This window comes from Aplysia californica, unplaced genomic scaffold (assembly GCF_000002075.1).
Source record: "Aplysia californica isolate F4 #8 unplaced genomic scaffold, AplCal3.0 scaffold00879, whole genome shotgun sequence".
NCBI lineage: Eukaryota > Metazoa > Mollusca > Gastropoda > Aplysiida > Aplysiidae > Aplysia > Aplysia californica.
Window position 1 is genome coordinate 60,142 of NW_004798149.1, and position 12,429 is coordinate 72,570.

A 12,429-nucleotide genomic window follows, 5' to 3' on the forward strand; every position below is an offset into this window, starting at 1 on the left:
GGACCCCTCTGCCGGAGTGGAGGATGAACTGGACGACGCCAAGGATACCACGGCCGGACCATCAACAGGAGGTATTTGTCTGTGAAGTAATATGTCTTGGAAGATTATTTGTTTATTAGTTCAATGAAATTAGAAGAATACCTATCTATTGGACTGAGTTAAATGTAAAAGTTATATTTTTTTCATTCAGATAAAATTGGAAAATGATAAAATATATTTACTGGCAGATTTTAAATTAATCGACCTTTTGTCCTTTTAAACCAAACGTAAACAATTTTATAATGGCTCTTTTTTTTTTTATTAAAAAAAAACACCTTTATTGATGAATGAGGGTATTCCTAATTTACACGTCTTCATCACCAGGACCCCTCCGCTGGAGCGGAGGATGAACTGGACGACGACGCCAAGGATACCACGGCCGGACCATCAACTGGAGGTATTTGTCTGTGAAGTAATGTGTCTTGGAAGATTATTTGTTCATTAGTTCAATGAAATTAGAATACCTATCTATGGGACTGAGTTGAATGTAAAAGTTATATTTTTTTCATTCAGAAAAAAATGGAAAATGAAAAAATTTATTTACAGATTTTTTGTAAATGACCTTTTGTCCTTTTAATTCAACTGTAAACAATTTTAAAACAACACTTTATCTGATGAAACAAAAAATTAACATAATTGACGAAAGAATATATTCTTTATTGACACTTGTCTTCATCACCAGGACCCCTCCGCTGGAGTGGAGGATGAACTGGACGACGACGCCAAGGATACCACGGCCGGACCATCAACTGGAGGTATTTGTCTGTGAAGTAATGTGTCTTGGAAGATTATTTGTTCATTAGTTCAATGAAATTAGAATACCTATCTATGGGACTGAGTTGAATGTAAAAGTTATATTTTTTTCATTCAGAAAAAAATGGAAAATGAAATAATTTATTTAGATTTTTTGTAAATGACCTTTTGTCCTTTTAATTCAACTGTAAACAATTTTAAAACAAGACTTTATCTGATGAAACAAAAAAATTAACATAATTGACGAAAGAAGATATTCTTGATTGACACTTGTCTTCATCACCAGGACCCCTCCGCTGGAGTGGAGGATGACCTGGACGACGACGCCAAGGATACCACGGCCGGACCAACAACAGGAGGTATTTGTCTGTGAACTAATGTCTTGGAATAATTTACATTAGCTCAAAAAATATTAGAAAAATACAAATGGGACTGAGTTCAATGTAAGGTAAGTTTTGTTTTTAAATTCTCATAAAACCGGAAATGATAAAATGTATTTAGCGACAGATTTTTTAAAATGATCTTCAGTTTCTTTAAACCAACCGTAAACAATTTTTTAATGGTTCTGTTTATTTGATAAAACAAAAAAAAAGCTTTATTGATGAAAGAGGTTATTCTTAATTGACACATGTATTTATCACCAGGACCCCTCTGCTGGAGCCGAAGATGACCTGGATGACGACGTCAAGGATACCACGGCCGGACCATCAACAGGAGGTATTTGTCTGTGAAGTAATGTGTCTTGTAAGGTTATTTGCTCTTTAGCTCAATAAAATGTTAGAAAAATCTGTGTGTGGTAATTACGTTAACAAATTGTCTCTATAGCAATATAGAATACATACTCAGTTTTAAAAAGAACAATATATTGCTCTTTGTCATTGTCGATGTTTGAGGGTGCCAGTGGCTGGGCCTTCTCTTTTCCTTTTCCCTGTTGTTTATGCCTGTCTTGTCTTATTTTGTTCCTACTTTTAATAGTCATTATTGCATTGATGGACTTCTCGTTACTTGAACTCAAAGTATAATAACTTGTAATTTATTTTCTCAGAAAGCCGGCACCCACATGAGAAGCCAACAGCAGGTGGTCTGCTCCTCCAATTTCCGTCTCTCACACTCAGGCTTAAAGTGACGCAGTGGGGCTTTAGAGATAGGCAAATAGCTTGATAGGGAGCTAGGTGGATAGGTTAGAGTGAGAGTAGAATTTTGTAGGTGGTGCCATGGCCATGGCGGGAGGTAGTTGAGGTGGCAGTGTAGGTTGGTTGTTTTTTTAGGGGGGTGGGAGGTAGGACGGGAAGGGTGGCAGGGGTAGAATGATGTGGGTAGAGCTTCCTGCTGATCTTGAGTTTGGGTGTGAGGTTGTTGGAGTGGCAGGTATACTGGATTGTTCCTTGAGGTTTTCTGGTACAGAACTGTATCGAAATGGATTTTCATCACCTGGACCCTTCAGCTGGAGTGGAGGAAAACCCCATGGCCGGACCGTCAACTGGAGGTATGTCTTTGAAGTAATTTTTCTTGGAACGCTATTATTGTAAAATTTTAAAAATATCTATTGGGGGGTCGGACGATGTAAGTTTTATTTTTGCTTTTAGATGGAAAGGGAAAATGATGAAAAGTATAAATTTTACTAACAGACTTTTATAAATGTCCTTGTGCCCTTTTAATCAATACGAACAAAGGCAGTTATTCGGAAGATATGTATATGGCACTTAAATTACCAAATTGTCTCAGTAGGACCATAAGACAATACACATTCAAAAACTACCACTATATCTTATTTTGGGTGGGTTGAGGGTGCCAATGTCAGTTCTTTCTTTTTTTTCTTTTTCTTTGTAGTTTTATTTTATAATGTGGGCTAAGTGACCACTATTGCAACTATGTTGTCATTACTCAAATTTATTAGCTCAAATTCACTTTTTTCCTCCTTAAAAAGCTGCCAAGCCAACAGTTGACAGCCCCCCAAGAAGCAGATACCCTGTTGTAAAAGGTAGGGCCTTCCACTCACCCTGGATGGTTGCATCACCCTTCTGCACATGACTTCCAGTCAAATGAGAGTGCTGTGCTAGCATGATCAAATTGTGTCGACTGCACTGTGACAATCAATTTTCCAATCAGTCAGTCAAGAACTAACAGACAATTGCCAAACTTCTAGAGTCCCGCCAGCAGACAGCTACTCTTGAATGGACTCGTCAACACCTCCAGATAACTTCCCCGGACAACTTTAACAGCTAGATAGGGCCTACCTAGACAGTTTTACCTCTCTTATGTGAAACTATGTTGGTAGTGCTGAAAAAACTAGTAAAGATTCAAGAAAATAATGTTCCTTGTATGAGGTTCAGCTGGAGACTTTGTAATGAAGCCACTTAGATACAAGGTCACTTATTTAAAATGATAAGACATCTTGTTCCTTACTTTCAGTACAAACTTTGGTGACATCAGAAGGTCAAGCCATTTTTCTGGTCAGTCAGTTGGGAAGAGCTGCCTGCTGGTTGTAAGTTTGAGTGTGAGATTGTTGGAGTGGATTTTGTATTCTGAAATGTTCCTTGCAGTTTGTTCGTGCTGTGAATAAATGTTTACTCACTTGATCATAAACAAATAAACAAGCACTGCCTGTTGTTAGTTTGGCCTTTGACCTTCTGTGGTAGACGTTCTGATAGCACCAGTATTTTCTTGACCAGAAGTTTGTAGTTGTGTTTGTAGTCCACTGATTCAACAAATTGAAAGTCTTTTTATTGTTGCAAACAATTTTGTTTAATGGATTGCTAGAACTTTACTTGACCCCATGTTACTGACCTTTTTGGGCACCTTGACTTAGCTCTGACCCCTCTTTGGTGACCTTTTAGTGGGGCATATTGACATAACTACAACCCATCATTGTTGATCATTTAGACCTTTACTTTTGGTCCGACCTATGTTGTTGACCCTCAGGACTCATGACCTGTCTTTCTCCAACCCCTTGCTGGTGTAAATTTAGAACTTTACCTTTACTCTGAACCATGTTGATATTACATTCAGTCCGACCCCACGTTGTTGACTCTCAGGACTCAGGTGTTGACCTTTAGTCTGACCTACTTTGTTTTCACTTTTTTTATCCGACTCCATGTTGTTGACCCTCAGGACTCGTGTCTTGACCTAGCTCCAACCCCTATTGGTGACCAAAAAAAACTTAGCCTTTAGTCCGACCCCACATTTGTTTTTACCTTTTGTCCGACCCCACGTTGTTGACCCTCAGGACTCATGTCTTGGTGACCCTATAGAACTTTATCTTTAGTACGATCCGACATTTGTTTTTACCTTCAGTCAAACCCCACGTTGTTGATCCTCAGGACTCAACTTTAGTCTGACCCCACATTGTTGACCCTCAGGACTCACGTCTTAACCTCTAGTCCGATCCCACGTTATTGACCCTCAGAACTCACCTTTAGTCTGACCCCACGTTGTTGAGCCTCAGGTCTCAGGCCTTGACCTTCAGTCCGATCCCACGTTTTTTATTTTCAGTCTGACCCCCTTTGTTTTTACCTTTTGTCCAACCCCACGTTGTTGACCCTCAGGACTCGTGTCTTGGTGACCCTATAGAACTTTACCTTTAGTACGATTGGACATGTGTTTTTATCTTCAGTCCGACCCCACGTTGTTGACCCTCAGGACTCACGTCTTGACCTTTAGTCCGACTCCACATTGTTGACATTCAGGATTCATATATTGACCTTTAGTCTGACCCCATGTTTGTTTTTACCTTTAGTCCGACCCCAAGTTGTTGACCCTCAGGACTCATGTCTTGACCTAGCTCCGATCCCTTGTTTGTTTTTACTTTCATTCCGACAGCACATTTAGTTTTTTGCCTTTAGTCCAACCCCACGTTGTTGACCCTCAGGACTCAGTCTTGACCTTTAGTCTGACCCCACGTTGTTGACATTGAGGATTCATGTCTTGACATTTTGTCCGACCCGCATTGTTTTCACTTTTACTTTCAGTCTGACCCCACGTTATTGAGCCTCAGGACTCATGTCTTGACCTAGCCCCGATTCCTCTTGGTGACCCTAAAGAACTTTATCTTATGTCCAATCCCACATTTATTTTGACTTCAATCTGACCCTACATTTGCTTTTACCTTCAGTCCATCCTCACGTTTGTTTTTAACCTTAAGTCCGACCCCACGTAATTGACCTTCAGGACTCGTGTCTTGACCTTTAGTCCGACCCCACGTTATTGACCCTCAGGACTCATGTCTTGACTTAGCTCCAAATCTTCTTGGTGAACCTACAGAACATATCCTTTTGTTCGACCCACATTTGTTTTTTGCTTTAGTCCGACCCCACGTTGTTAATTCTCAGGACTTGTTTTGACCTTTAGTCCGACCCACTTTGTTTTCACCTTTTGTACAACCCCACCTTTTTGACCCTCAGGACCCATGTCTTGATCTAGCTCCGATCCCACTTGGTGACCCTAAAGAACTTTACCTTCAGTCCGACCCCACGTTATTGACCCTCAGGACTCGCGTCTTGACCCTTAGTCCGACCCCACGTTTTTAACCCTCAGGACTCATGTCTTGACCCTTAGTCCGACCCCACGTTTTTGACCCTCAGGAATCATGTCTTGATCTAGCTCCGATCCCTCTTGGTGACCCTACAGAACTTTACCTTTAGTCCGATCCGACATTCGTTTTTACTTTTAGTCCAACCCCACCTGATTGACCCTCAGGACTCGTGTCTTGACTTTGCTCCGACTGTTCTTTGTTAACCTACTAAACATATCCTTTAGTCCGACCGATGTTGTTTTTTCCTTTAGTCCGACCCCACGTTGTTGACCCTCTGGACTCTTTGTCTTTACTGAGCTGCGATCCATCTCGGTGACCCTAGAGAACTTTACCTTTAGTCCAATCCCATCTTTGTTTTTACCTCCAGTCCATCCCCACATTGTTAACATTCAGGATTCATATCTTGACCTATGGTTGTTTTTACCTTTAGTCCGACCCCACGTTATTGACCCTCACGACTCATGTCTTAACGTAGCTCTGATACCTCTTTGGTGACCCTAAAGAACTTAACCTTTAGTCGGATCCCACGTTGACCCTCAGGATTCATGTCTTGACCTTTTGTCTGACCCCAAGTTTGTTTTTACCTTTACTCCGACCTCACGTAATTGACCATCGAGACTCATGTCTTCACCTTTAGTCCTACCCCACATTGTTAATCCTCTGGACTCAGCTTTGACCCCTCCTGGTGACCTTAAATAACTTTTAGTTTTAGTCCTTCCCCACGTTGTTGATCCTCAGGACTTTAATTTTGACCTTTAGTCCAACCCACTTTGTTTTCACCCTTTGTCTGAACCCACGTTGTTGACCCTCAGGACTCATGTCTTGGTGACCCTAGAGAACTTTACCTTTAGTACGATCCAACATTTGTTTTTACTTTTTGTACGACCCCACGTTATTGACCCTCAGGAATCATGTCTTGACCTATCTCCAATCCCTCTCGGTGACCCTAAAGAACTTTACATTTAGTCAAACCCCACATTTGTTTTTACCTTTAGTGCGACCCCATGCTGTTAACCCTCAGGACTCATGTCTTGAGGTCTAGTCTGACCCCATGTTTGTTTTCACCTTAGTCCGACCCCATGTTATTGACCCTCAAGACCCATGTCTTTACCTAGATATGATCCCTCTTGGTGACCCTAAACAACTCTACCTTTACTCCGATCCCACATTTGTTTTTTTCTTCAATCTGACCCCACGTTTGTTTTTTTACCTCTAGTCCGACCCCATCATGTAATTGACCCTCAGGACCCACATTATTTTCGCTTTCAGTCCTACCCCACATTGTTGACCCTCAGAACTCATGTCTTGACTTAGCTCCGACCCCTCTTGGTGACCTTAAATAACTTTACCTTTAGTCCTACCCCACGTTGTCGACCCTCAGGACTCATGTCTTGACTTAGGGTGAAAGACAAAAAAAAACCATTATAAAACGACCCATCACACCACCTTTCCACAAAAATTGTAAGATCACGCAGTGGTAGACATGTACCTCTAAAAGCAAAGAAAGAAAGAATGATACAAAAGAAGTTTCTTGCCATCAAGAATAAGACTACTGTTAGAATAAACATCAAGGTTTATTGCTTTACGAGTCTACATATATATAACTCCAAAAGTCTTGTAATTAACTTTCTGCATGTGGTTGAATGATGCATCTGATGTGTTAAGTACATTTTGTCAGCTTTACTTTTCATATTGAATTTTAATGATAGTAATATATAATTTAAATTTCATGTATACCTTCATGTGTTTTTTATGGTCGGGTACAGCCACGAAAAATTTCCCTCTGTGACAATAAAATATTATCTTATCTTATCTTCACTCTGAACCCTCTTGGTGACACTACAGAACTTTGCCTTTATTCCAACCCCATGTTGTTGACCCGTTTGGATTCGTGTCTTGAATTTCCCCAGACCCCTCATTTTGACCCCTCTGAACATTTAGTTTATTTGTTTGAAGGAAAAGTTTTAATGACCAGTGACAGAGGCATGATTAGAGGTATAAAAATGATATGTATTGGGTATGTCCATTTTCCTGTCTTTGTGCAAAATTGGACTTGTCAGAACTGTTCAAAGAGCTCCATTTGTGCCGGAAGCTGAACGTACAATACATTTAATAAATTTACTGTGTGGAATCTATCTAACTGGTTATGTTCCCCTCTTATGTGTTTGTGTTATTGGCTAGGTGTTCATGTTCGATCCCTTTTCATTGTGAGTGATTGGATAGTGCCACTAGCAGGTCCTACTTTTCATCTTTCCCTCTCTTATTTCTTGCTGTCTATGTGTCTTATTTTTCCCCTAATCTAAACGACCATTATTGTGTTTCAATAGGGTTCTCTTCACTCAAAGTGAAAGTAGTTTCTTCATCATCATTTTCATTGTTATTATTATTTACTTCGGATGATATTTATTTTTTCTTCGTTATTCCCAATTAGTACCGTATACACAATACTTTCCCATTTTTGCCTGCAAGTTGTGCCTCAGTGTCATATTTATGGGTCTTCCTCTTTATCTTGTGCTTTCTTTATTCATGCTTAATTAAATGTACCAATTTTCTTCTCTAAAATTGTCTCCTTTCCTGCTCTCTAGCAATGTTATATCTCCCCTCTCTCTCTCTTTCTCTCTCTCTCTCTCTCTCTCTCTCTCTCTCTCTCTCTCTCTCTCTCTCTCCCTCTCTCTTTCTCTCTCTCTTTCTTTCTTTTTCTCTCTGTCACTATCTCTCTCCCTCTCACTCCCTCTCTCACTCTTTCTTTCTCTCTATCCCTCCCCCCTCTCACTCTTATTCTCACTCTCTCTCTCTCTCTCTCTCTCTCTCTCTCTCTCTCTCTCTCTCTCTCTCTCTCTCTCTCTCTCGATCTCCCTCCCTCACCCCTCCCTCCGTTCCTCTCCTGCTCTTCCTTTTCCTCATAAATATAAGTAATCTTTCTGTCCTTTCTTTATATCACACTCACATACACGCACGGGCACACTCACGCACATATACACACACATGCTCTCTCTGTCTCTGATCTCTGTCTCTGTCTGTCTGTCTGTCTGTCTGTCTGTCTGTCTGTCTCTCTCTCTCTCTCTCTCTCTCTCTCTCTCTCTCTCTCTCTCTCTCTCTCTCTCTCTCTCTCTCTCTCTCTCAATTCTTTTTTGTTAGTCTGACTGGTTCCCTATATCTCTTTGACAGATCACTCTCAGGTAAAGATCACATAAAACCAAAATCGGCACAAGAGCCAGAAATGGTCTGACCGCTCTGAAAACCACGGTGTGTAGCAGAATGAAGGAATTTGGTCCATACTTTACCAGACTCTTGTGCTGTGTATGATATAGCCTACTATGGCTTCGGTCTCCTCATCTTGTCAATGTCACAGCTTAAACAACTATTAGATAAAGATTTGAGCTTTGACAACGCATACACAGTCTATGACTGAAAATTCAAACGTTTAAGATTCATTTCTTAGAAAATACCCCAAAATCGCGGGTCCAGGGTAAAGCAAACATAAAAATGCGAAAAGGTTGATTAGAAAGAACTTTGAATCGCATCTAGGTTTATACCCAAGACGGAACGTCTCTGATCTATACCAGAGAGTTTATAGTTTATAGACTGACTATACATTGTGAACGAAACTTCTGGACGCAGCTCGGAATCCTTGAATCTCGGGGTTTCTCAGAAGTGAATTGCTAATAGATTCACGGAAGTGGGACTTGCGAGTTGCTAGCAGTGAACGGAATCACTACCGGCACCCAGCTTGAGTTTTGAGTTTTCAGCATGTGTGTGGAGATCAGACAAACAATAACAATAACAATGGAACAAGCCTCTTCAAGACCAAGTATCTTGTTTGGTCATTGAATGTCATGGGGTGAATTGAGTTAGTTTGAAATTGGAATGTAATATTTTTCCTTCAATACAACAATGAATCGTGTTGAATATTTATTGGAAACTGGTTTTAGTTCTCTGTCCCATGAAGATAAGCTCACTGTCAAGAGACTGGGACCATATCAACCAACAAACTTTACCTTTTCCGTTGTTGATGGAAAGCAAAAGAGATGTTTTAACCCTGAATGGTTCAAAAAATTCCGGTGGTTGACAGTAAACACACAAAACAATGCATTTTATTGTTTCAATTGTTTAACTTTTGGGGATACAACTCTTCAAGACTCAAAGTGGTGGAAAGACGGATTTACAAATTTGAAAAACTTCCTCGAGAGAGCCAACAACCACAGCAAGTCTGCCTCACATCTGAACAGCACAGCTCGTTTGAGTGTTTTCGGTAACATTAACTTTGCAACGCTAATTGACCCGGCCTATCGTCTTTCCATTGAGAAGCATAATGAAATGGTGACTCAGAACAGAAATATTTTGGACAAAATCATTGAAGCAATCAAATTTTGTGGAGCTCACGAGCTTGCTCTACAAAGCCACGGTGAAAGTGAAAATTCTTTGAATAGGGGGATTTTTCTCGACTTGTTAAAACTCCTCTCAACACTTGACAACCAACTTCGCCGTTATTTAGAAACCTCTACGGTTAACGAATATACTTCGGCAATGATGCAGAATGAAATTCTCGACTGCATTTATGAAGTCTATATAGAGGACATGAAAGAAAAATTGCATGCCGCTCGTTATGTGGCCGTTGAAGTTGATGACACAACTGATGTCACCTGTAAATCTCAGTTTGCAATTATTCTAAGATATGTGGAAAATTGTGCTCCTGTTGAAAGATTCTTCAAATTTGTGGAGGTTCACGATAGAACTGGTTCTGGCCTTGCTCAAGTAATTTTGGATGAGCTTGCTCCGTATGACCTACAGAATAAACTTATAGCACAGTCCTATGACGGTTCAACTGTTATGAGTGGCGATACTGGTGTTCAGACAATTGTTAGAGAAGCTTACCCATTCGCTCATTACATCCATTGTTATTCTCATCAAACTAACCTTGTTCTCCAAAAACTTACCACAGACATACCACAAGTAAATTTATTTTTTGCAAATTTGTCAGCTTTCTCAACATTTTTTTCTTCATCTCCAAAGAGAATGGATGCTCTTCGAGAGGCTTGCAACGGAAGCCTACTTTGTACTTTTAAGAGCAGATGGGATTTTTGCTCTCGAGTACTAAACAATATTGCTATTTACAGAGAGCAAATTTTAGATTGTTTGTCAGATATTCAACTTTTCTCTGAATGGGACCATCTCAACAAACAGGAGGCCTTTGGACTGTCGAAAACACTGCAGGATGCAAAGTTCAATTATTTCTTAAATTTTTTCAAAGATGTTTTTGTGCACACTGACTCTCTCTTCCGTCAGTTCCAAAGCAGGCAGACAACAGGCATTGGTCTGAAAAATGCCATTATATCTGACTTTATTTCTGCCATTGTGAGGGTGAGAGGAAACCTTTCACTAAACATGGAGAAGGAAGAGGCTGTTGGGAAAAGACGACGTATCACCACACCATTCGAAGATGCCTGTGAAGTGTGTGATATACTGACGACACAGTTGCCAGATTGGTTAGAACGGTCTGATTTGCACCTGGCTCTTTCAGTTGTTGATCCAAAACAGTTCAAGAAATTAAGAACAATTCCATCTACTAAAATAGATACCATTGTGCAAAACTACCCTGACATCAACCGTCATTTTCTGGAGACAGAGATAGAAGTACTGTATTCAAACGAAAGTTTTCAGTCTGAACACACTTCCACGGTCACCAAGCTCTTCACATTCCTAAACCAGTCGGAATTGACAGGCGAGTTTCAAGAAGTTGGAAAGGTTTTAGAAATTTTACTGGCAACTCCTGTCCATACTGCAGAACCAGAGAGATCATTCAGCACTCTGAAACGCATCAAATCGTTTGCCAGAAACGCAACATCCCAAGACAAACTTAATGCATTGGCTGTGTTGTCTGTGTACAAGGACATCATCACAAAGGATCCACAGTTCAATGAAAAAGTTATCAGCAAATTTGCTCTACAGGAAAACCGAAGGGCACAGTTCATGTATAAAGACGCATAGGTGAGTCAATTTTTCTGGTTTCAAATATGGTATTGCCACTTAAGTTTTTATTTATATTTTCAAAAAAGAATAACTTCCTAAGATTGTTCAGACTTTCTCTTCTTACGCTCATAACTATGAAGACAAAAAATGTCTTCATAGTTATGAACTGAAGAAATTTTTACTCTTATTTAATATAATTTTCAAGCCTAACTGTCCTCATAATATTAATATATAGACAATACAAATTGATATCTCAACAGTTTTGCTTCAAAAGACAAGTTGGAAAAGAACTGTTTTGGTCAGGCTATCTGATGTGCATAACTATGATAACATGTTACATCAAATATCACAAAATCGGATGGGAAATTTCTTTTTCCTGTTTAAAGGCTTGGTACTGGCGTAAAAAGTAGAAGAGATACCAACTTTACACAGATGGGGTTGTTCAAATTTTTTCACTAGTACAGTTTTTCTGTCATCATAGTTATAATGCACGTCAAAATCCCAAAGTGAACGTCTAACATCTAAATTACTTACAAAATATATTTTTTTCTGCTGTATTTACGTGATTATGAAAATAACACCAATTACCTACATATTCATGGCATTTAAACGGAAATTAAGTAGTGTTTAATTTTTGACCTCTGTGACACATGTTATGGGGAGCCAGGTTCTGGCACCGGCTCTATTACTTTCCCTCCTGTTGCATGAAAAGGTATTATATTGCCCTTTTCTAGATCATTTTTTTGTTTTACGCGATTGACATTATATTCATTGCATATATAGTTTTTGAAATATTTGGTTTTTATTTGAATTATGTAATATATATTTCTAAGCCTAATGGTGTATAAATTTCTGCGCTGTGGTTCAATTACGGTGCTGGGGGTAATTTGATGTTTTGCAATTAGGTTTGAAATTTTCTTGAAAATACGCTCATGCTCATAATTGATTTGCAACAGCTTTAGTGGAGATATGTGGTCTGCAGCAAACAATACGACCATTTGACCCACAAAAGCAGTGCACCTGCGTGTGGGATGGAAAGTAAAAATTTACATTTTCATGTTGTCATTTTATTATAAGATTTATATTGGTGGCCTACTTGGTGCAGTCAAACATCATCATTATTATACCCCCCCCCC

General features: G+C 39.6%; 2 protein-coding genes and 1 long non-coding RNA gene across 3 annotated transcripts in view; all 3 read left to right on the forward strand.

The window, feature by feature from the left end:
- The first annotated feature begins 1,009 nt into the window (after positions 1-1,009).
- LOC118478723 lies at positions 1,010-3,015 on the forward strand. Its single transcript, XR_004859249.1, has 4 exons — positions 1,010-1,151; positions 1,437-1,509; positions 1,838-2,278; positions 2,720-3,015. It is a non-coding gene; the product is annotated as an uncharacterized LOC118478723 (long non-coding RNA).
- Positions 3,016-9,019: 6,004 nt separating this feature from the next.
- The window catches only part of LOC101848698 (transmembrane protein 168-A), an 18,298-nt gene continuing 14,888 nt past the window's right edge, over positions 9,020-12,429 (forward strand). Inside the window, exon 1 of the mRNA XM_013089132.2 lies at positions 9,020-11,311. The gene's annotated coding sequence lies outside the window, so the exon portion shown is untranslated. The remainder of the gene's footprint in view (positions 11,312-12,429) is intronic.
- LOC101847770 lies at positions 9,851-11,311 on the forward strand. The gene is made up of 2 exons (XM_013089129.1): positions 9,851-10,183; positions 10,610-11,311. Exons 1-2 carry the CDS (start codon positions 9,851-9,853, stop codon positions 11,309-11,311), a joined length of 1,035 nt encoding a protein of 344 aa, XP_012944583.1.